At 56.9% G+C, this 20873-nt stretch overlaps 7 protein-coding genes across 7 annotated transcripts; 4 read left to right on the top strand and 3 right to left on the bottom strand.

Annotated features, from left to right (window-relative positions):
- Positions 1 to 61: 61 nt before the first annotated feature.
- PHSY_001361 (hypothetical protein) lies at positions 62 to 5080 on the top strand (the record flags this gene model as incomplete). Its single annotated transcript, XM_012331993.1, has 1 exon — positions 62 to 5080. One exon carries the CDS (start codon positions 62 to 64, stop codon positions 5078 to 5080), a length of 5019 nt encoding a protein of 1672 aa, XP_012187383.1.
- Positions 5081 to 5211: 131 nt separating this feature from the next.
- Positions 5212 to 6357, bottom strand: PHSY_001362 (hypothetical protein; the record flags this gene model as incomplete). Its single annotated transcript, XM_012331994.1, has 1 exon — positions 5212 to 6357. The coding sequence occupies one exon, from the start codon at positions 6355 to 6357 to the stop codon at positions 5212 to 5214; it is 1146 nt and encodes a 381-aa protein (XP_012187384.1).
- A 536-nt stretch (positions 6358 to 6893) lies between these two features.
- On the top strand, positions 6894 to 7976 carry PHSY_001363 (uridine phosphorylase; the record flags this gene model as incomplete). The annotated part of the gene is made up of 2 exons (XM_012331995.1): positions 6894 to 6926; positions 7011 to 7976. The coding sequence occupies 2 exons, from the start codon at positions 6894 to 6896 to the stop codon at positions 7974 to 7976; spliced, it is 999 nt and encodes a 332-aa protein (XP_012187385.1).
- Positions 7977 to 8184: 208 nt separating this feature from the next.
- On the bottom strand, positions 8185 to 8991 carry PHSY_001364 (prohibitin-like protein; the record flags this gene model as incomplete). The annotated part of the gene is made up of 1 exon (XM_012331996.1): positions 8185 to 8991. The coding sequence occupies one exon, from the start codon at positions 8989 to 8991 to the stop codon at positions 8185 to 8187; it is 807 nt and encodes a 268-aa protein (XP_012187386.1).
- Positions 8992 to 9381: 390 nt separating this feature from the next.
- On the top strand, positions 9382 to 11835 carry PHSY_001365 (hypothetical protein; the record flags this gene model as incomplete). The annotated part of the gene is made up of 1 exon (XM_012331997.1): positions 9382 to 11835. The coding sequence occupies one exon, from the start codon at positions 9382 to 9384 to the stop codon at positions 11833 to 11835; it is 2454 nt and encodes an 817-aa protein (XP_012187387.1).
- Positions 11836 to 12937: 1102 nt separating this feature from the next.
- PHSY_001366 (DNA topoisomerase II) lies at positions 12938 to 17509 on the top strand (the record flags this gene model as incomplete). The annotated part of the gene is made up of 1 exon (XM_012331998.1): positions 12938 to 17509. The coding sequence occupies one exon, from the start codon at positions 12938 to 12940 to the stop codon at positions 17507 to 17509; it is 4572 nt and encodes a 1523-aa protein (XP_012187388.1).
- Positions 17510 to 17807: 298 nt separating this feature from the next.
- PHSY_001367 (hypothetical protein) lies at positions 17808 to 20414 on the bottom strand (the record flags this gene model as incomplete). Its single annotated transcript, XM_012331999.1, has 1 exon — positions 17808 to 20414. The coding sequence occupies one exon, from the start codon at positions 20412 to 20414 to the stop codon at positions 17808 to 17810; it is 2607 nt and encodes an 868-aa protein (XP_012187389.1).
- Between the last annotated feature and the right edge of the window lie 459 nt (positions 20415 to 20873).

Raw genomic sequence — 20873 nt, forward strand, 5'->3', positions numbered from 1 at the left:
ACCAAGACCCTTCGCGAACAAGTCCACTACGTTCAACACACAGTCGCAAGAGACTGCACCGATGGAGCCCTCCGCAGCCCGCTCGGATGGTCCGCCTTCAGCATCAGTGTCGACCTCGACATCGCAGAATGTGAATCAGGGTAACGCATCCCTGACGGGTCCGTCTGCATTCGGCCAGTCCAGCTCGTCATTCTCAACGACGCAGACGCCGAGTAGCAGCTTGATTCAGGGCACGTCTGCTTTAGGCTCGACGCCTGTAGCCAACCAAGCCTCTTCGTCAACCTCGGCTTTCGGAGGATTCTCGAATCCAAGCAACACTCCCGCCTTTGGCTCTGCCTCCACACCTTCGGCATTCGGATCCACCATGGGCACTTCCGCTTCCGCTTCTGCTTTCGGGGCCAGTCAAGGCACCTCTCCATTCGGTGCCTCTTCGTTCACAGCGTCTCAGTCGCAACCACAATCGAGCTCTGTTCCTCCTAGTGCGCCCTCTATCAGTGCTCCTCAGACGACGAGCAATGCCCTTGCAGCACCTTCCGCAGCGCCGACCAGCTCCTTCTCCAACTTCCTACGCAAGGATCGTAGCGGGGCTTCCACGCCAGGCACCGGCGCGGCGACACCATTCGCATCGAGCGGGACCGGTATGAATGGTACAGAAGACGAGGACGAGCTCCGCAAGAAGCGCTTCGAAGATGCTCCCAAGGTGGGCAACCGCTTCCTTGAGATGAAAGGTGGCAGAGAAGCACTTCGAAATGCGTACATCAAGTCAGGAGTGCTTCCAGACCCAGACAAGCCGACCGATCTGGCTTTGGCGGTCAAGCTGGTTGGAACATGTCAGGACATGTGCCCCGAGTTTGAACGCGAGGAACGCGAGTTTCAGAAGGAGCTCGATCCTCTCGAAATGTATCCGGGCACAGACCGAGTCGATCCACGCATCGCTGTCAAGATCTACCGACGTCCCGCAGCAGGGCGAGAGCTACCTCTTCCAGAAGACGTTCGCCCACCGCCCGTCCTCAAGCGCACGCTCGACTACCTCTTCCACGACCTTCTGCCTTCCGACCCGAACGATGCAAGATTCGCCCAGGTTCAGGGTTTCCTTTGGAACCGCACAAGGGCGGTGCGTCAAGATTTTATCGTTCAGAGCGAAGGCGGTGCGATCGCTATCGAATGCCACGAGCGCATCGCGAGGTATCACATCCTGTGCCTCCACTGGAGAGGCGGGCCCGGCGCGGAAGGCTGGAGCGAACAGCAAGAGCTCGAGCAGCTAAGAAAGACGATGCGCAGTCTCATGGAGTTCTACGACGATGCTCGCAGAAAGTCGGTCGCCGGCAATCCCGGAGGCAGCGCTCAGCTCGCTTCTCCCAACGAGGCCGAGTTCCGCGCCTACAACTTGTTGCTTCACTTGCGCGATCCCGAGACGCTACGGGAAGCTGAGCTGCTCCCCGGTGACATTTTCCGCTCCCCCCTGGTACAAACGGCCATCCATCTGCGCCAGCTCTCACAGCGATCCAACAATCTCGAAAAGCGTGGCCAACCACGTAATACAGAGGCCACTTTGAACTTCTTCTCCAAATTCTTCGCTGAGCTGCGAAAGCCCGACGTCAACTATCTCATGGCATGTCTCGCCGAGAACTCGTTCAGCTCGGTTCGCATCGGAGCTGTCAAGGCAATGTCCAAGGCATACATGGCGCAGCATCGGGGTCTTCCGATAGATAGGGTTCAGCATGTGCTCGGAATGGACTCACCCGAGCAGGTGGTGAGCATGGCTACGCATCTGGGACTCGAGCTCGAATACGAAGCTGACGTAGCTGTCGGTGTCAAAATTCACCGAAGTGCCACGATCAAAGAGGATAAACCGCTTCCGACACCATTCAGCACGAGCATAGTGGAAGCCAAGCGCGGATCAAGCACGAGCGCTGATGTGGTGGACGGTCGCGCGTCAGGCGCCCGTGCTGACCCCCACGCGCAGATCTCGACGCTCTCGACGCCGTCGGCTCAGCCCTCCGCAGCGACTGCTCAAGCCAGCACGATCCCGTCATTCGGCGTGAAACAAGTGCAGGATTCTGTTGAGCCGCCTTTTGCAGGGTCCCAGTCGCAGCAATCTACCGCCTTTGGCTCGACATCACCATCAAAGCTCTCACCTGCAGCCAAGTCCTTCACACCAACAGCTTTCGGCACTTCGGACTCCAGCAAAACGAGCACAGGAACCGCGTCGAGCACATTCGGTGCCTTTTCCGGTCTCGGGAACAATGACTCAAAGAAGGACGTCAGCTCCAGCGCATTGCCGAGCTTTGGAGGTTTTGGCAAAAGTCTGGCTCAGAGCGACGGAGAGACCAGCTCTGCATCCATGCTTTTCGGCGACAAAGCACCAGCATCCAGCAATGCTTTTTCAAGCTCAGAAAAATCGAAGCCTTCACCAGGCTTTTCATTCGGACAGCCGCCTGGCACTTCTTCACCTGCGAAGGAGTCTTCAAAGGGAGCCAGTGCCAGCCTGCCATCCTTTTCCTTCGGTGGTGCTGCCACACCGAAAACGGAATCCAGCAAGTCTGCGATGCCATCCTTCTTCGGCTCTTCCTTGTCCAACCGGTCTGCCGGCAACAAAGCTACTGAAGCGCCTACCAGCCATGCGGATGCGAAGCCCGAGAACTCGACACCAGCGCCAAGCTCACAAAAGAGACGTGCTTCGGACTCCAGGGAGAATGCTGCAGCTCAAGCAGCCGCTGCTGCTAAAGCCGAAGCTGACAAGAAAGCAGAAGCGAAGCGCAAGGAAGCAGCCAAGAGCTCCGCGATCGACCGCGCCTTCAAGAAGCTTTCCGAAGAGGTAGTTCGATCCGCTGCTCAGACAATCGCTGCTCGAGCGATCCAGGAGGAAGACGCCCGGCGTCGAGCTGCATCGAGGAACGACCTGTTGGCTCGTATCACGGACAAGCTGTGGACACGATTGGCAGAAGAGCATGCAGCTCAAGTCGCCGAAGAGGCCAGCCGAAAAGCGGCTGCCGAAGTGTTCCAGTCGCGAAGCTGCGCTATGCGTGCGTGGTCGCGCTGGACAGAGGTGTTGGAGGAGAGGCGAGATCGCGAGCAGCAGCGAAGGCGTCTCGAGGACATCCGTGGCGAAATTCGAAGAAGGAACATTCTTGGCCGCGTTCAGCAGGATGCCAGTGGACTTGCAACTAGCCCAACCGGGCTCGGTGTCACAAGCAAGATACCAGATCGAGAAGATGCGAGCCCTATCCGAAAGGCTTTCTCGATTCGACAATCGCTCTTGACGGGCGAAAGGATCGCAAATTCGGTCCCACGAACGAAGCGCAAGCTCGACGACGACCTCGACAAGGGACGTGCAACACTTCGAGGTGACGCCGAGTTGACCGAGAGGTGGACGCGAGTGCGCCGACAGCGCAGTCAGCTTTGGGCTGAGGGATCCCTGCTCGAACGGCTTGCGGAGCATATCGAGGAGCTGCTTCTTCACTTCCGGCCAGCTGATCTCGATCGCCTCGCCATCCTGTACTCTGGAGCTCCAGGTCAGCACGTAGCTTCAAGCTGGCTCCGAGTCAAGTTCGGGTTTTCGCCTGCGGCTCCATCCGAAGGCAAGGAGGAAGAGGGCGGGCGCGATTTGCTCGAGATCGATCTGGCAGATGGCTCGCAGGTCGACCTGGTAGATGTCACGCCGTCTTCCGTCGGAAGCCACATCAATCTGGAGCAAGTGCTCCCTGACCGGGACGAGCACAGTCAGCCAGGCTTGGTCATCTTCGAAACAAGCCCCGGTATCGCCCACGCTCAGACTGCAGCCGAGCGAAGAGAATTCCTCGTCGAGGATCGGAAAAGGCTTGAGGATGTCGCAAAGTCAAAGCTTGTTAGGGGCAGTCAACTTGCTTGCCGCTTGCTGGTTGTCAGTTGGGGAGGTGCAGGGTCGGATAAGTCGGATGCAATTTCGACAGGTGATGATGGCGATGTGGAGATGACCGATCTGCACATGGTATCTGCGAGTGATGCAGGGCGTAGGGAGAGCTTGCTCGGCGCTCTTGGGATCGATGCGAGTAGGGCCGTGCCAAGTCAAGCGAGCAGGACTCGTTCTTCGCCCGCCTCGCAGCTCAAGCCTTCTCCCATCCTCCAACGCGCGTTCGAACGAGTCGGTGTACTCGAACTCGACGATGCCTCGGTGTCTGTCGAAGACACGTTGGGTGCATTGCTTCGGCAAGCCGTGCCGGATCTGACTCCGAACCCGGCTCTGTACCTGGACGGAAGTCGTCGATCGACCCTAGAGGACGTCGCGCTGCTGTTCTACGACCAATGGACTCGAACCTCTGCGCTGCTGTTCGAGCTGCTCTCAGGTTTGCCACCTGCACTGCTATCCGGTCGCTCCACTGTACGCTCTGCCAAGGTCGAGCAGGTGGCTTGCAAGACTCTGCAAATCTTGTCCGCTCTCGCGAACCATGTCCTGCGCACGATCGTCAGCCTGTCCGAGACGATTCTGGAAGACGAAGGCACGGACGACCAAGTCTTGCTCGAGCTTCCCCTGCCCTCGGCTACTCCGAAGAGCACCACTGGTCAGCTGGTCAATATGGCAGTGTCGCAACTCGACTCGCTGCCAGACGACGGCTCGGAGCAAAACTTGCACCTTCGATCCCGACTCTTGTCCTCTCTCCAACAGGCTCCGGATCTCAAGCAAGAACTCGCGGTCGTCAACAAGCAACACGTCGATGGACTCTTCAGACACTGCCTGGACACGTTGCAGCAAGTGTGGCTCGGATTGCAGGAAGGGATGGAAATCGAGGTGGAGAAGGCAAGGGATGTGTTTGCGAGGTTGTGCGAGGCAGCTGCGGATGAGGTGGCGGGGGAGACGAGGGGTATTTGGAAGGAGTACAGGGCTGGAGTGAAGGCGGAAGAGGTGGAAGAGGATGTGGAGGAGGAGAGAGGAGAGGATCAGGTGATGGTGTCCCCTTCGAACAAGCGTTTCCGCAGGGATGATTCGTCGTCGGTCGTGGTGGAGGAGGTTTCACCCGTGAAGGGTAAGACGAGCAAAGTGAACGAGCTACGAGATCTGATCGCTCGAACAAGGAGGTTCCTCGATACCGAGTCAGTTTGAAAAATCACCGGGACCACTCTCAGGAATGTCATCATACAAACAATCTTCGTGCCATAGATGAATACAGGTTGACATACACGCCATCCACCGTCCCATGAGCGTGCATGTCACTGATCACCATGACATCCCTTTCACCAATGGTACGCCCAACCACCGCGTCCCCTCTTCGCATCCCTCTCCAGATCCCAATCTGTCCTGATGCCCGCGCTTGCAAACGGAACCTTCTTGACCTGCTCCTTTGCCTGTTCCACCTTCCTGTCCACCTGGTACTTTTCCTTGAGCTGATCCGTCTTGTTCTTCGCCCCGACCCGGTTGTAGATCCAGTTGATGAATCTTCTGGACATCCACCTCGGGAGGATCTTGTCGACGATGGCGGCGACGGGGAAGAGACCGTACATGATAGTGGTGAGGGCGATGGATACGGAGCGGAGGAGGAGTTCGGGTGCGATGACGGGGATGGGGAGGAGAGCGGCACCGCGCGGGGAAGCAGAGGTGAGGGAGAAGGAGAAGAGTCGGAAGGTAGGGCTGCCGATTCCGATCGAGGAGCGGGTGACGGGCGAAGGGAAGGTGATCCAGAGTCGGAAGTATCCATCGCCGGTTTCGACGGGGATGCGACACTTGTAGGTTCCGAGAACGCGGGTGGAGGAGTCGGAGGAGGTGTCGACGGTGTCGATGGTGGACGATTGGGAGCGGATCTGCTTGTCGATCTTTTCCTTGCGCTTGAGCGCGATGTGTCGGGTTTCTCTGAGAGGCTCATCGGGAGTCTTGTTGAGAGTCTGCATCTCGTATTCCTCTTGACCGTTCGTGACGGTTTGGTGCGACGATCGGTGTTGAGGCTTCTCACCCCAATCCTCATCCTCCTGCTGCTTGATCGACAGCCCACTCGCCTCCGCTTGCGTGTCCTTCCAACTCGCCCTGCCCGCCGGCGTCACATCCCACCCCTTCTTCGTCGCCACACCCAGCGCCCCAGCCGCATTCCATCCGACGACACCAGCGATCCATCCCTTTTGGACAAGTTGAACGTTCGTCGCCTTGACAACGTCGCTGAGCTGGCTCGAGGAGAGCGATTCGAGCTGCTTACGGGCATCGGCAGAGTAGGCCTGCGCGTAGATGGAGAAGGTGACGTAGGTTTCGGGACCGCGGTAGAGCAGGACGCGCGGGTTGTGGAGCGTGATCGAGTAGGCGATGTTGTTCTGCCAGACCGTGGTGGTGGATGGACTGAAGACGGAGAATACGCTGCGGAAGAACATCTTGACGTACGAGACGGGGTCGACCATCGTTGCGAGGATCTTAGGGCGCCGCCGAAGTGGTGTCCGAGTGAAGATAGATCGACAAATTGGATGGTTGCCGTGAAAGAAGGAGGAGCATTCTTGGGTACGAAGCTTTCAGTAAATCCGTCACTCATCACCGCGGCGTCTGCGAATGCGGAGAACTCAGAAAAGAGAGTCTCGAACGTGCCTGTTGCGCATATTCATCATCATGCAGCACCACTCAGCGGCCTAAAAATAGCGTGTGGAGCACCCGATTCCATCGCAACGCGCTTTTCTCGATTATCTCGATACTGTGCTTGTCGGACGGCCAACTCCGCAACGTCGGATCTTCGGAAGGCTCTGTTATCCGCGTTGAAGGTGGTCCTGCTTTATCTGCGTTCGGGCCGCCCAAGAGCAAGGCACTCTATTCCCCCGGACTCGACCGCCGACATCCCCACACCTCCTTTCACCCACGCCTTCATCTACGTATCCGCCCACAAGAAGTCCCACCTCACGGAGGTCAACGTTAGAGCAGATTGCGCTCCGAGTCAAATCGGTTCAAGATGAAGGACGTTCTCAGCAACGCCAACTTTCCCGTAAGTTCATTTGCGCCCGTTTCTTCCTTAGACTGAGACAATATCCCCATTCTGACTTTGGTGATCGTCTTCTCTCTCGAATAGCAAGATGCTCAAGGACGAACCTATCACGTAGCAACGAAAGCCGGTCAAGTCGCCAACCGTATCATCACCGTCGGCGATCAAGTCCGAGCCCACCGCATCGCCGCCTCCTTCGACGGTGGAGCTCCGCTGTTCTCCTTCAACTCGCAGCGAAACTTTCTCACCCTCACAGGCACCTACAATGGAGTTCCCGTGTCTGTCGTTGCCATCGGCATGGGCTTCTCTGTTGTCGATTTTTTCGTTCGAGAGTGTCGAGCTGTAGTGGAAGGAGAGATGATCATTGTCCGGCTGGGATCGTGTGGAAGCATGCAACCCGAATACGGAATTGGAACCGTGGTCGTTCCGAAAGCCAGCTTCGGCATCTCCCGCAACTACGACTACTTCCACCACTCCACCACAGCGGAAGAGCGCAGCTCAGGGGCGCTGGAGCCCTACCTCATCACCAAACCGCTCGATGCGGATTCCGAGGTCCACGATGCACTGCTCGCAGCGCTCGATTCATCAAAACCTTCTCCTTCATCCAATCTGTTCGACGGGTCATCCGTCCAAGCAGTCGGAGACACAGTCAACGCATCCGCCGACAGCTTCTACGGCAGCCAAGGACGTATCGACCCCGCCTTCATCGATGCCAACTCCAACCTCATCGACGTCATCCGTCAACGTCGTCCCGGCGTAGCAACCCTCGAGATGGAAACCTTCGTCCTCAACCACCTCGCCGCCGCTGCAAACGACGCCATCGATCTAGCTGAAGCCAACGCTCAACCACCACCCCACAAGGGCAAAATCAGAACAGGTGCCGTCCAGATGATCTTTGCCAACAGAAACACCTCGGCCTTCATCACCCCGCAGGAGTGCGAGACACTGGAACGATGGACGGGAAAAAGCGTCCTCGCTGCCCTGGCAGGCATCACGATCCCGGAAGAGAGACTCCACGGCGATGGCGTTTGGAACGCTGCGCCTACCGCTTAGAGGGCCTCTTGCATTTGTAGATTCCATCGTATTCTCAAGGACACTGGCGGAACCAGAGATTGAACTGGACAGTCGACGAGAAAGTGTGCGTGAGATGTGGTGTTGTGATTGACTCATGACGAGGGAAAGGCAAAAGCTCTTCACAATAAATAGAACTACAAGTATAGAAAAGGTGAAAGACGCAACACTGCTGAGCAGAGACCGAAGTTTACGTCTGCATGTTGAGAAGCATGCCCTGGCCGCGTGGAAGGTAAGTGACGTTCTTGGCGTTGCTCAGCGTCGAAGCGATATCCTTGGACGCCTCGATCCTTCGAATGGTCAACAGACCGTCACCGGCCCTCTCCAACGCCTTCGAGATGGTCTGTGCCGCCTCGGCTTCACCCTCCGCACGGATGACGGAAGCCTGTCGCTCCTGCTCGGCCTTTTCGACGATGAACTTGGCACGCTCTGCATCCTGCTGTGCGATCTGCTTCTGCTCGACCGCCTTTGTGAAATCCTGACCGAACGTCATGTGGGTGATGGACACATCCTCGAGAACAATGTTGAACTCCCTGGCGCGCTTCAACAGGTCCTCGCGGATACGGGCCGAGACGACTTCTCGCTGGGTGATGAGCTCGGCAGCGTCAAATTGCGCAACCGTAGCCTTGAGCACTTCGTTTCCGATGGAAGGCAGAACTCGCTCGTCGTAGTCGATACCGAGGTTCTGGTAGATCTTGGAGAGGTGCTGGATGTCGGGTCGGCTGAGCACTCGCAGCGTCAACGAGACCATCTGCAGATCCTTGGAGCCGGTGGTGGTCGAGATGTTGCGTGGCTTGATGCGGACGTCGTAGAGGATGGCTTTCTGCAGCCATGGCACGAGAACGTGTGTGCCTTCGCCGGTAGCAAGGTCCTTGACACCTTGGAATCGGTCGAACATGACGGCACGGTAGCCTCCTGGAACGTCGTAGAGGGAAGCCTGGAGAGCCATGAGGCCGAGGCCAAATGGGACGGCAAATCGAGCCGCCAAGTTCGACATGTCGTGAGCGTTGTCGGATGAGAATGTGGAATAGGTATGAGAACTAAGGTAGAAAGCGACTGAGAAGAGCAAGGCGATGGATGAATGGTCCTGCGACAGCCATTGGCTTGTGCTGAGCTGAGCTGAAGCCTCACAGCTTCGCGCACAGAACGTAAGCCGAAGACGATTTGCCGCACGAGTGGAATTTCCCTTTGTCTGTCAAAATGTCCACAAAAAAGTTGGAAGAAAAGCTCAAGCGCAAGCTCGAGCTGGAAGCCTCCACAAAGTGGCACATGGTGGAATGGCTCGTTTTGCCATGCACCCTGGATCGCATCTAGCATTTGCAACTTAGCTGCCTACGCCCTCAACTTCATATCAGCGAGCAGCGGATCCTCGGACACAGAGATGCCTATGCAGGGTCGTGTGCGCCCAGCATGGCGAGCTTTGACGCGATCTGGCCTCTGTCAGGGTCACCTTCGCTTTGCCGTCGAAGGCCAGCAGGGAAGCTTTCGACATGCTTCCACATCAAGAGTCACGCTCGCTGTCAACCAGAGCGCTCCTAGGTCTCGTCCAGCTCCATCTCAGCGCACAGAATCTCGATCCAGAGGAGAGACGCCCTCGGGCTCTTTCACGTCACAGAAGCCGCGAAAGCTCGCGCCGGCGGTTCCAGGGAGAGGTGTCAGCAACGCGTTCATCGACGAGGCGAAGCGCGACATGCAACTGCGAAGGATGCCTTACGATGAAGCCGACCTCAAATGGCTGAGGGAGGCGCGCTCGAACGTGTACACGCTCAATGGAAAGCAGACCGAGCTGCAAAAGGAGCAAAAGGAGCTGACGGCGGAACTGGATAAGCACTTCAAGGCTGCGAGCAAAGGAAAGGCAAAGGACTCGGATGCAGAAGTGGACAAGACCTCGAACGCCACTTCGTCGACGGAAGAGGTGACGAGCAAGGACGCTGAACTCAAACCGCAAGAAGAAAAGGAGGACAAGGTTGCAGAGCTCAAAAAGCGATCTAAAGCCATCAAGCAGGAACTCGAAAAAGTGCTCAAGCAGCAAGAAGAGATCCGCACCAGAAGCCAGAATATCCGTCTGTCGTGGCCCAACGGCTGTCATCCAGACGTTCCAGTCGGGTCGGAAGAGAATGCAGTGCTGGTGTCCGTCCAAGATCCGCTCGACATTCTTCCAGCCGAGTTCGACGTGATGAAGGAGCCTTGGAACAAGTCTGTCATGCAGGCAAAGCACTTTCCCGAAGGTCCGAAGCCGGATCCGAAGCGCGAGCACCTCTCGCTAGCAGCCACAGCCGCCAGTGCCGAGGTGGACATTGTATCGGGCCTGCTCGCAACAGGCAGCTCGTGGCCATACCTCCTTGGGAGCATCAGCCTGCTCGAACACGCCTTGTCGCAATACGCAATGTCGATCGTGGTCCGCAAGGGGTTCCTCGCCGTTTCACCCCCGGACGTGGTTCGCGCCGACCTGGCCGATCGATGCGGGTTCCGACCTAGGGACGAAAAAGCAAAGCAGACCTACTTTCTTGAGGCAGCCAAGGGCAAGAGCAACGGCAAGGCGCAAATGCCCAGCGACGCTGACCTCTGCTTGGCAGCCACGGCAGAAATTCCCCTTGCCGGACTGCTGGCAGCTCGGACGATAGATGGTACCAGAAAGCAAGGCAAACGTGGCTCCTTGGCGGACGAGGACGTATCATTGATACAGAGAGCGGAGCTGCCCATCAAGTTGGCTGCGTTGGGACATGCATTCCGTGCCGAGGCCGGTGCTCGTGGCGCCGATACACGTGGACTGTACCGCGTCCACCAGTTCAGCAAAATCGAGATGTTCGTCGCCACGGATGGCCAGCTTGAAGCGAGCAACGCCATGCTCGAAGAGCTGCGCGGTATCCAAGAGGAGATTATCGGAGGGCTTGGTCTGCCATATCGTGTGCTGGATATGCCCACGGAGGAGCTCGGCGCCAGCGCGTATCGCAAGTACGACATCGAGGTGTGGATGCCCGGGCGAGGGTCATGGGGCGAGGTCTCGTCGGCCTCCAACTGCACGTCGTACCAAGCATTGCGGCTCGGGATCAAGCTCAAGTCAGCTACGCCGCCATCACCGGAGAGCGGCGATATGCGTCATCCGACAGTGCACACGCTCAATGCTACTGCAGCTGCGATACCACGGCTGATCGTGGCCATCCTCGAGAATCACGGTGTGGAGAAGGGTAAGCTTGTGCTGCCTGACACGCTCAAACCCTTTTGGCTTGCGGGAGACAAGGACCCGAATGTGACGTGGCTATACACGGGCAAGCTGGACTCTAGCTCGCAGCCACGACTCAAGAGAGCGCTGGCGCGGGTTCGCTCGATCGCTAAGAAGAACGGCACGGATGCGCCGACAATGGTGGCGTCGTTCCTTGTCTTGCACGAGCTCACTGCGATTGTGCCGCTGGCGATCATGTTTTACATCTTTGGAGCACTCGGCGTTGGCACAGCGGTCTTGAACTGGCTTCTCGGAGACGCCGAAGATGCGAGCAAAGAATCGCATGCGGCTCGGTTCAGGACATGGGCACGCATCAAAGAGGAGCGATTCGAGCGATACTGCCGCAAGAAAGGGTATCTTGGATTCGAAAAGCAGGACGTCAAGACGATCGATGCCGCTGGTGATCTGGGCAAACAGAGCCATTTGGCAGGCTCGTTCGCCAACATGGTAGCTGCGTACATCATTGTCAAGGCGTTGCTTCCTCTACGCATCGGCGCCTCGATCGCGCTGGCAGGGCCGTTCTCGAGGACCGTACTGGAACCGCTCAAGGGCATGTTCCGTCGCACACCTCTGCTTCGCCCTCGCACGCCGCCCAGCAAGTCGGCTACTGCTCCATGAAACGATGACGGGAACGGCAGACATACATTGCGCTGCTCCCCAGTCTATGTCCCGAAGCATAAATTTCGGTATGAGATTAGAGGGAATGTAACATATTCACAGAAATCACGTGCAGACGCGTTTGGCCACCTGCGAAATCGCTGTTGCTTGGCTTCCGTACATCACCTTGGGCGTCAATCGTCAATCTGCGTTCAGAAGCTCACCTTCTCACACACCTGTGACGGACAGAATAAGCTTTGGCTGAGCTGTGGCCCTTCCGTTACAGTCCTGCAGTTCCGTTGCCTCCTTCTCAGCTCTGTGGGACGACATGTGACCGCCAAACCCAGCCATAGGTGATTAGATCAGTGACACACGCTGAGCAGTGTCTCTTACCGAGGGCGTTCGAAAAATGTAGCTCGAACAGACGATGTTCGCTCACACAGCTTGACCGCAGACTTCAGACTGCTCCGAGTGCGATGTCACACAAGGGATACAGTGTAGCGGAAGTCGCTAAGTTAGCTGGGCGGCAGACGCGTCTCTCTGTTTTGCGCTCAGTATGCAGCTCGAGCTTGCCTGCAGAAGAGGGTGCTCTCTGACCAAAAAAAAAAAAGTGTTGCTCTCCCGCTCCTGCTCAGCTGCCTGTGTTTCTTTCCGTCCGCGCGTCTCACTCCGAATCCAACACAGACCCGCACTCGAAGGATTTTTGGCTGGCGGCGCCCACATCCTTGACCGTCAACTCTGCCAGTTGCATCTCGCGTCCCGTCTTCCATCGTCTATCGACATCATCCTCAAGAACCCCTACTCCTCCTCTTTGTGTCCTCCTTTTGCAGGCTGCTTGTTCATCACAGACAGCGGTCAACGATCCTCGACGGTGGCCCCAACCACCACCATTCCTCCCCACACCTGGCTGCCTGGTGCCGCCTCGCTGCTTCGTCAGGCTCAGCCGATATCGCGAAATTTTGATCTTGCATCCAGCCTCATAAGGCCACTCTTCCGACAACCTTGGCTCCAGTCGCACTCTTTATACCCGTTCGCCGTCTCCGGTCCAAGTGTAACACCACCGATCTCTCGCTTTTCGCCAAGCCATCTCTCAAACCGCTCATTCTCAACGTCCGCTGCCAACATGTCCGAGTCAGACTACATGTCCGATGGGTCCGAGGGCTTCACTCTCCCCGCAAACAAGGCTGCTGCTTCCAAAGCAAAAGCAGCGGCTAAGCCAAAAGCTGCGGCGGGTGCCAAGGCAGGTGCCTCCAAAGCCAACGGCGCTGCCGCCAAGCCAAAGAAGCAGCCCCTCGCCAAACGCAACAGCAACGGCGCTGACAGCGATCACGACGTCAGCATGATGGACAGCGAGGCCGACGTCTCGTTCCAGCCTCCTGCTCCCGCCAAATCTGGAAACAGCAAAAGCGCTTCCGAGACCTACCAGAAGCTGTCGCAGCTCGAACATATTCTGAAACGTCCCGACACCTACATCGGCAGTGTCGAAAAGCATACAGAAAAACTCTGGGTGTTTGACAAGACCAAAAAGCAAATGGTGTACCGCGAGACCACATTCGTGCCCGGTTTCTACAAGATCTTCGACGAGATCCTCGTTAACGCCGCCGACAACAAGGCGCGCGACCCGAACATGACCCATCTCAAGGTCGAGATCAACCGCGAAGAGGGCTCCATCATGGTGTGGAACAACGGTCACGGTATCCCTGTCGAGATGCACGAAAAGGAAAAGGTCTACATCCCCGAGCTCATTTTTGGCCACCTCCTCACCTCGTCCAACTACGACGATAACGAGGCCAAGGTCACCGGTGGTCGTAACGGTTACGGTGCCAAGCTCGCTAATATCTACTCCACCGAGTTCACAGTCGAGACCGCTGACTCCAAAAACCAGTGCAAGTACAAGCAGACCTTCACCAAGAACATGCACGACAAGGGCAAGCCCAAGATCACCAAGCACAGCAAGGCCGACGAGTACACCTCGATCACCTTCAAACCCGACCTGGCCCTCTTTGGCATGGAGGCCATCGACGACCACATGGAAGCTCTCATGCTTAAGCGCGTCTACGACATGGCCGGCACCGTCAAGGGCATCAAGGTCACGCTCAACGGCGAGCTTCTCAAGATCAAGAACTTCAAGCAGTATGTCGAGATGTACGTATCGGCCATCAACGAGCTTGGCGGCAAGACCGACAACGCCGAAGAGGGCGAGGGGGCCTCTGGCGATTTGCCCGCAGGCGCTGCTCCCAAGCCTGCCATCATCTACGAGTCGACCGTCGACAAAGGTCGCAACTGGGAGGTCGCCTTTGCCGTCTCGGATGGCGAGTTCCGTCAGGTGTCGTTCGTCAACAACATCGCGACCATCAAGGGTGGTAAGCATGTCGACCACGTCGCCGATCAGGTCATCACGCGCCTCATTGAGCATGTCAAGAAGGACAAAAAGACGGGCAAGGTGATGCCAAACCAGGTTCGACAGCAGCTCTGGGTGTTCGTCAACTGCCAGATCGTCAACCCCACCTTTGACGGTCAGACCAAGGAAACGCTGACGCTCAAGCAGAGCGCTTTTGGCAGCAAGTGGACGCTCACTGACGAGTTCGCCAGGAAGGTCATCAAGTCGGGCGTCGTCGACAATATTGTTAGCTTTGCTCGCTTCAAGCAGGACCAGGCGCTCAAGAAGACCGACGGTCACAAACGCACCAGGATCACCAACATCCCCAAGCTTGAAGATGCCAACAACGCCGGTGGCAGGAAGGCCAAAGACTGTACGCTCATTCTCACCGAAGGTGATTCGGCCAAGTCGCTCGCTGTGGCTGGTATCGTCGAGGTCGGACGAGACAACTACGGTGTTTTCCCGCTCCGTGGTAAGCTCCTCAACGTACGAGAAGCCTCGCACGATCAGATCATGAAGAACGCCGAAATCAAGGCCATCAAGGAGATCCTCGGTCTTCAGCACGGCAAGCAGTATCTCGACGTCAACAGCTTGCGCTACGGCAGTATCATGATCATGACCGATCAGGATCACGATGGCTCGCACATCAAGGGTCTCATCATCAACTTCCTCGACCATTTCTACCCGTCGCTGCTCAAGATTCCCGGCTTCCTCGTCGAGTTCATCACGCCCATTGTCAGGTGCAGAAAGGGCAAGCAGGATCTGTCGTTCTTCACCATTCCCGAATACGAGACCTGGAGAGATGCGCACAATGGCGGCAAGGGCTGGCATATCAAGTACTACAAGGGTCTCGGTACATCCGAGTCGCAGGACGCCAAGAGGTACTTCCGAGCCCTCGAGAAGCACAAGCTGGCGTTCGATGTCACTCGAGATGGCGATCGCGAGCTCATCGACCTCGCCTTCAACAAGAAGAAGGCCGACGATCGAAAGGAGTGGCTCCGTCAGTTCCGTCCCGGCACCTACCTTGACCACAACACGGACAAGATCCCGTATGCCGACTTTATCAACAAGGAGCTCATCCTCTTCTCGATGGCGGACAACCTCCGATCCATCCCTTCGGTTGTCGACGGTCTCAAGCCTGGTCAGCGAAAAGTCATGTACGTCATGTTCGACCGCAAGAGCAACTCCGAGTTGAAGGTAAACACGCTCGTTGGTAATGTCTTGGGTCAGGCAGCTTACCACCACGGTGAAGCAGCGCTCAGCATGACCATTGTCGGTCTCGCCCAGAACTTTGTCGGTAGCAACAACGTCAACTTGCTCGAGCCAAGGGGCCAATTCGGTACGCGATTGCTCGGAGGTAAAGATGCCGCCTCAGGACGTTACATTTTCACAGCCCTGCCCAAGATCGCACGCGCCCTGTTCCCTCAAGCCGACGATGCGCTCCTCGAGTACCTCGAGGACGACGGTCAAAAGGTGGAGCCTCACTGGTACATCCCTGTGGTACCGCAGGTGCTCATGAACGGTGCCGAAGGTATCGGTACGGGATGGTCCACTTCGGTGCCCAACTACAACCCGCACGAGATCGTCGCCAACTTGCGCAGACGCATGGCCGGTGAAGACGTCGTCCCCATGAAGCCCTGGTTCCGCGGCTTCACCGGCGATGTGGAAGAATTCGGTCCTGGTCGTTTCAAGATCAGCGGTCGGGTCACGCAAATCGACGAAAAGACCTACGAGATCACCGAGCTGCCTATCCGCAGCTGGACTTCCAATTACAAGGAGTCGCTCGAGGAGCGCATCGTGTCCTCGGACAAAGTTCCAGCCACGATCAAGGATTACAAAGAGTACCACACCGAGTCGACGGTCAACTTCATCGTCGAGCTGACAGCCAAGGGCCAAGCCGAGATCGCCGAGAAGGGTGTCGATACCTTCTTCAAACTTTCGTGCCAAATTTCTACCACCAACATGGTCCTCTTCGACCAGGACGGCAAGATCAAGAAGTACACGTCTGCGGAAGAGATCCTGGAAGAGTTTTATCTCTTGCGTCTCTCGTACTACCAGAAGCGAAAGGAGCACCTGGTGGACCAGCTCAAGCTGATGTACGATAAGCTCTCGAACCAGGCCCGATTCGTGCAGATGATCATCACGCGTCAGCTCGTCGTCTCGAACCGCAAGCGTGCCGACATTGTGGCCGAGTTGCGCCAGAAGGACTTCCGCCCGTTCCCCAAGCAGGGCAAAGCATCGATTGCTGCCGAGCCCGAGGACGACGAGGCGATCGACGAGGAAGACATCTCGGCCGACTCGGACTTTGACTACTTGCTCAACATGGCCATCTACAACTTGACCAAGGAGAAGGTGGACAAGCTGTTGAAGGAGCGGGATTTCAAGGAGGAAGAGCTCAAGATCCTCATCGGCCGTTCGCCTCAGAACCTGTGGGACGAGGACCTGGGCAAGTTCCTGGAGCTGTGGGAGGAGATGCTGGCTGAGGACGATCGCCGACTCAAGGATGTCGTCACCAAGGTCAAGAAGGGCAAGCAGCCCGCCAAGAAGTCGTCTGCCAAGAGCGGCGCTGCAGCTCGACGTGTGCTCAAGAAGCCCATCAACTCGGACGGCGAAGAGGAAGATGATGGTATGGACGATGTCGACGGGGACGATTCCGAGGACGACTTTAAGCCGTCGACCGCCGCTGCCAAGAAGAAAGCGGCTGTCCCTGCTGCACGGGTTAGTCCGGCCAAGAAGCGCGCTGCTGCTGATGCGATGGACGACGACGATCTGGCACGACTGATCGGAACCACCACCGCTACCAAGAAATCCAAGGCCAACGGCGCTGGTTCGAGGTCGGCTACCGCTTCGCGAGCTGCTACTCCGCAGACTGTCGAGATCGATGACGACGAGAATGATGATGACGACGACGACAAGAAGAAGTTGGCTCCTCTTTTCACAAAGAAGAGCGCGAGCGCTAAGCCTGCTGCCGCCAAAAAGGCCGCTGCTCCCAAGAAAGCAGCAGCAGCATCGTCGACCAAGTCGGAGGAGGTGCGCAAGTCGTTCAGCTTGTCCGACTCGGAGGACGAGACGATCGCGGCGCCCAAGAGCAAGAAGGCAGCGCCCGCCGCCAAACCTGCTGCTGGCAAGAAGGTTGCTGCCGGTCTGGGACGCAAGAAGGCACCTGCCGCCCTCGCCTCAGACACCGAAGACTCGTTCAGCATCGATAGCCCTGGTGCAGCTTCTGCGCCTGCTCGAGCTTCGGGTCGCTCACGAAGCGCGTCTGGCAAGATGAGCTACAAGATGGACGACTCGGAGGACGAAGATTTCGAGTAGGTGGTTCATGTATTGCTACGCCTCTAATATGTATCTTGTTGTCGTTCTCGTTTTCGTTTTGTTCTGTTGTTTGAGGTGAATTGTTACTGGTTTTGGTTTCGCATCGCATCTGCTTTGTGTGTCACGGTTTGAGGAAAGTGGTGTTGCTTTCCATACTGTCTGAGATCGAGTGTGGCGCGAACCAGTCACTGCGTGAGGTTAGGTGCGGCTCAGTCTCGTTTGCTCAGCTCAACCTCTCACACAGTCTCGAAAGGTTGGTCAGGTTGAAGAAGTGTTGATTGCTTCCGTTGATCTTGCACTAGATACCGGTGCCGCTGCTACCGCTGTCTCTGGACCTCTCTTCGACCTGTCTCTGCCTCTGTAGAGCGATACCTTTTGCGCTACTCCTATTGTTCCCACTCTCCTGATCCGCAGCTAGCACGGCTTCGGCGTACATCATCTTGTATTTGACCAGTTCCTCGGCCATTTCTTCCTTTGCGATTTTTGCCATGACGACGTCTTTGACCATATCGACGTGTTCTGCGTTGAGGCTTGTGAGCTGGGATTCTAGTGCTTTGACTCGGGCGGAGAGGTTGCGGTTGACGAGACGGAGGGCTTCGACTTCTCTACGGTGGGCGTTGGCTGCTCGGACTTGGGTGTCGAATTCCCCCGCATAGGTGTCGAGTTGAAACGGTGTGATGCGCACTTCGAATGCATCCCTAACAAACGCATTCGTATGATACCCACGTTCACCACCATCCACCGTCGTATCTCCATCCACTTCCCGTCGATAACATTCAAACAACTCCCCCTTGAGATACTTCACCACCTCATCAAATCCCATCCCCAACATCACCTCCTCATTCCTCTTCATCAAACTCACCGCAAACCTGAACAACGCCTCCACCCCTTCCGCAAATACACTATCCAATACCCTATACACGAACTCCAACGGAAACCTATAGCTGAACAGCGTCATGAACCACTGGCTCGCGTACATGCTCGATTTCACCCCCTGTCTTACCAAATGTCGATGCAACAACGGCAAAAAGTCCTCGAGCAACCGATCGAACTGGAACAAGCGCAGCTGCAATGCCGGCATATTCGGCGTAAAATGACCCCTCAAATCGTACGACTTCATCAAGCGGACAAAGGTGCTGAACGCCTCCTCGTCCGGCATGTTGAGCAACAACGGTCCAACGACAAACTGCATCCCCTGGCAATACCCTACTTCCGGATCGTACAGCGAGTAGGCCTTGATGACGTTGAACAGGTTCTCCTGTCCAATTCCCTTTCCGTCCTGGAAATAGTCTTGCTCGGGGAAGGTTCGGTTGAGATCGCGTCGAATCGCCTTCTCGTGCGGCGAAGTCTGCTTGAGGTAGTAGGCATAGATGATCTCCATCTCTTCGTCCTTGCTGCTGCTCATGAGCTGCCACATCATGCCACGCAGAGCGGGCGGGATACCCGCCTGGATGGCTCGAGAAAGCTGACGTGGGTGGTTGCGAGCAACAGACTGGTAGTTGGACATGACTTCGCCCCAAAACTCCCAGTCGATATCGGATTCGGCGAGGTCGTCGGCTGGTGGTCCCGTGTAGGCTGTATCGGCGCTGGTGGAGAGGAGCGATTCGCGCGCAGCTGCAGACGCACTGCTTTCGCCGCCGTTGTTGGCAGGTGCAGACGAGTGGACAGAGGGCGACATGAGCGACGATCCCGACTCCTTCGAGTCGTGGCTGGAAGAATTCTGTTCGGCCACCGACCTGTTCTGCGAGTCTGTGCGCGAGTGTCGCTGACCCTGATCGCGCAGCTTTTCGAAGTTCTCGCGCAGCTTGACGGCTCCGTCGATGCTGGCGCGCATCTGCTGGGGATCGCCGCTGAGCCTCTTGTTCTGCGTGTTGAGTCGGGCGAGCAAAAAGTCGTAGTTGGAACGGGAGTCGTCGCTGCTGCCGTTGGAACGTGCTGCTTCGGCGGCAAGGCTGCTGCGGGCGCCGTTGGTGGTGATGGTGTCTCGCCGTGAATCGCGTCGTTCAGTTGCCGCCCACACGGCGTCATCCTCCACGGCACTGGAACCAGAAGCCAAGGTGCTGCCGAGACTGATGGTGGAAAAGTGATTCGAGTTCATGCTTGGTGTGTCGGGTGGTGGATTCGCAGATGTCGAGGACGCATCGCCTGTAGCTGATTGCGAATATCGAATGGGTTGAGAAGCAGAATCGTCTGCGGAGGCGAAAGGATTCGAGATGGTCTCGTCCGGTTCGAGCAGTGATGTAGCGCCAACCGAGGGCGGTACCTTTTCGACGTGGTCGGGCAACGTAGCCTTTGCGCTCTCTTCATCGAGGATGAGCGAGTCGGATGCGGATCGGCTTTCCCTGATCTCGGCTGAGCTGAGCGGAGTATCTTGATGGTCCTCAGCTGTCGGTTCCGGTGCGACAAACGTGGCGGTAGAAGAGCTCGCGGCGATGCTCGTGCGGGCACCACCATCGGCAACGATACTCTCTGAAGACGTAGGTAGGTCAGAAAAGACAGTATCGGTGGGTTTCGGTGTATGCACGAGTGCTTCGGATTCGTGGGCAAGTAGAGAAGGTCTTCTTGCCGGGGACTGATCTGCTGTGTGCTCATTTGACGCGTCCTGGTTTGCCTTAGGATCAGACTGCTGCTGGAGAGATGCATCGATGGTAGTTGCAATGCTGGACGAAGGCGTCATTTCGTCAGCATGGGAGCCGTCGGCGGCGTCTTCAAAGTCGTCGTTGTCCGTATGAGTGCTCGATTCGTAGCCATCGTGTGTAGTAGCGTCGTTGGCGGCAGCGGCGAGCTCATCGGCGAGCGAAGATTGTGCGGGAATAGGAGCAGGCTCTGGCTCTGGCTTGGCTGTTTTTGATGTCCTTTTGGAAGCAGCAGTTACGGCGGCCGCTTTGCCGCCTTTCTTGGCCATGGTTGATGTTCTGCTCGCCAAGGTTGGGAGATGTTTTGATGAGGATGGCGCGTGATTTGAGGACGAGGTCACCTAGTTGCTTTGAGAAGTGTCAAGTCGTGAAGGAGGCTGAGTCGTAGCAAGTGTGATCCGTCCAGCGGAGCAAGAAGGATTCGAGAGTAATCGACGAATGATCGGTCAGGCCGAGTGTGGCAATGTGGCGCTGGAAGGAATGTTGGTCGAGAGCTGCAAGGTGGTCGTGACAAGTGACAGGCAGAGGAAGAAACCGCGTGCACACAGCGGCCTGGGTCAAAACGGTCAAGGTGGCCTGCACGCCAAATGTCCAACCCTGAGCTTGCTGGAGCGGCGGCAAGAGATCGGCACACAGGCCAACGCGGACAGCGCTCAACTGCAGGCGCGGCAAAAGACCCTTAACTCTGCTTTCAGCGCGGCCCTGCCGAGATCAGCGTGGGATTGTCG

Source organism: Pseudozyma hubeiensis (assembly GCF_000403515.1).
Source record: "Pseudozyma hubeiensis SY62 DNA, scaffold: PHS15, whole genome shotgun sequence".
Classification (NCBI taxonomy): domain Eukaryota; kingdom Fungi; phylum Basidiomycota; class Ustilaginomycetes; order Ustilaginales; family Ustilaginaceae; genus Pseudozyma; species Pseudozyma hubeiensis.